This window comes from Salmo trutta, unplaced genomic scaffold (genome assembly GCF_901001165.1).
Source record: "Salmo trutta unplaced genomic scaffold, fSalTru1.1, whole genome shotgun sequence".
Lineage (NCBI taxonomy): Eukaryota > Metazoa > Chordata > Actinopteri > Salmoniformes > Salmonidae > Salmo > Salmo trutta.
This window is the reverse complement of record NW_021822222.1, coordinates 662,222-664,721: the sequence shown is the minus strand read 5'-3', so window position 1 is coordinate 664,721 and position 2,500 is coordinate 662,222. Positions and strand designations below refer to the sequence as shown.

Here is a 2,500-nt window from a genome sequence, read left to right as displayed (position 1 = left end):
ACACAGAAACACCCACATCATGATTACCAGGACCCACACAGGCCTCTGGGACAAAGAAACACCCACATCATGATTACCAGGACCCACACAGGCCTCTGGGACACAGAAACACCCACATCATGATTACCAGGACCCACACAGGCCTCTGGGACACAGAAACACCCACATCATGATTACCAGGACCCACACAGGCCTCTGAGACACAGAAGCACGCACATCATGATTACCAGGACCCACACAGGCCTCTGGGACACAGAAACACCCACATCATGATTACCAGGACCCACACAGACCACAGATATCTCAGTTCAATATCAAGGACCAAAACACAGACACGTCCGAGATAGAGAGAGAGTACGAGATGAAGGTGAGAGAAAGACAGCAGTCTAACTGATGATGATGATGATGACCTGAAGTGGAGAGGTCTACCCCTTCACTGACCCACCCCTTCACTGACCCACCCTTCACTGACCCACTACAGGGTCTACCCCTTCACTGACCCACTACAGGGTCTACCCCTTCACTGACCCACTACAGGGTCTACCCCTTCACTGACCCACTACAGGGTCTACCCCTTCACTGACCCACTACAGGGTCTACCCCTTCACTGACCCACTACAGGGTCTACCCCTTCACTGACCCACTACAGGGTCTACCCCTTCACTGACCCACTACAGGGTCAACCCCTTCACTGACCCACTACAGGGTCTATCCCTTCACTGACCCACTACAGGGTCTACCCCTTCACTGACCCACTACAGGGTCTATCTCTTCACTGACCCACTACAGGGTCAACCCCTTCACTGACCCACTACAGGGTCAACCCCTTCACTGACCCACTACAGGGTCTACCCCTTCACTGACCCACTACAGGGTCTACCCCTTCACTGACCCACTACAGGGTCTACCCTTCACTTACCCACTACAGGGTCCTACCCCTTCACTGAACCCACTACAGGGTCTACCCCTTCACTGACCCACTACAGGGTCTACCCCTTCACTGACCCACTACAGGGTCTACCCCTTCACTGACCCACTACAGGGTCTACCCCTTCACTGACCCACTACAGGGTCTACCCCTTCACTGACCCACTACAGGGTCAACCCCTTCACTGACCCACTACAGGGTCTACCCCTTCACTGACCCACTACAGGGTCTACCCCTTCACTGACCCACTACAGGGTCTACCCCTTCACTGACCCACTACAGGGTCTACCCCTTCACTGACCCACTACAGGGTCTACCCCTTCACTGACCCACTACAGGGTCTATCTCTTCACTGACCCACTACAGGGTCAACCCCTTCAACTGACCCCACTACAGGGTCTACCCCTTCACTGACCCACTACAGGGTCACCCCTTCACTGACCCACTACAGGGTCTACCCCTTCACTGACCCACTACAGGTCTACCCCTTCACTGACCCCACTACAGGGTCTACCCCTTCACTGACCCACTACAGGGTCACCCCTTCACTGACCCACTACAGGGTCAACCCCTTCACTGCCCACTACAGGGTCTAACCCCTTCACTGACCCACTACAGGGTCAACCCCTTCACTGACCCACTACAGGGTCTACCCCTTCACTGACCCACTACAGGGTCAACCCCTTCACTGACCCACTACAGGGTCTACCCCTTCACTGACCCACTACAGGGTCTACCCCTTCACTGACCCACTACAGGGTCTACCCCTTCACTGACCCACTACAGGGTCTATCTCTTCACTGACCCACTACAGGGTCAACCCCTTCACTGACCCACTACAGGGTCTACCCTTCACTGACCCACTAACAGGGTCTACCCCTTCACTGACCCCAACATGGGCTAACCCCTTCACTGACCCCTCACTGACCCACTACAGGGTCAACCCCTTCACTGACCCACTACAGGGTCTACCCCTTCACTGACCCACTACAGGGTCTACCCCTTCACTGACCCACTACAGGGTAAGGAAAGCTTTGACTATGTACAGACTCAGTGAGCATAGCCTTGCTATTGAGAAAGGCCACCGTAGGCAGACCTGGCTCTCAAGAGAAGACAGGCTATGTGCAACACTGCCCACAAAATGAGGTGGAAACTGAGCTGCACTTCCTAACCTCCTGCCAAATGTATGACCATATTAGAGACACATATTTCCCTCAGATTACACAGATCCACAAAGAATTAGAAAACATGTATGGGAGAGAGACAGAGAGTTACTCACCCAGTACAGGCTGTACAGCCTGGTTCTGTGTCGGCAGACATCTTACAGCAGAGCCAGTGTCCGTTGAGGTAAGCTGAGGGGTGGTAGGTGCTCAGTCTCTTCCTGTTACACTGGCTGACCTTAGTCAGGATGTCTATCCAGTCCCTGGCCTCCACACAGTTATTCGCCTGGATGTACAGAGCTCTCTCTGGCTGTATTACCTGGAACATCTGGGGGAAGGGATAGGGGGGGGGATACGGAGAGAGAGAGAGAGAGAGAGAGGGGGGGAGAGAGAGAGAGAGAGACAGAGAGAG

The 2,500-nt window shown here is 54.2% G+C and overlaps 1 protein-coding gene across 1 annotated transcript in view; it reads right to left on the bottom strand.

Annotated features, from left to right (window-relative positions):
- Window positions 1-2,448, bottom strand: part of rasa3 (RAS p21 protein activator 3) — a 4,521-nt gene extending 2,073 nt beyond the window's left edge. Inside the window, exon 1 of the mRNA XM_029743198.1 lies at window positions 2,208-2,448. Coding sequence (XP_029599058.1) covers window positions 2,208-2,416 — 209 coding nt within the window. The 5' untranslated portion in view covers window positions 2,417-2,448. The remainder of the gene's footprint in view (window positions 1-2,207) is intronic.
- Window positions 2,449-2,500: the final 52 nt, after the last annotated feature.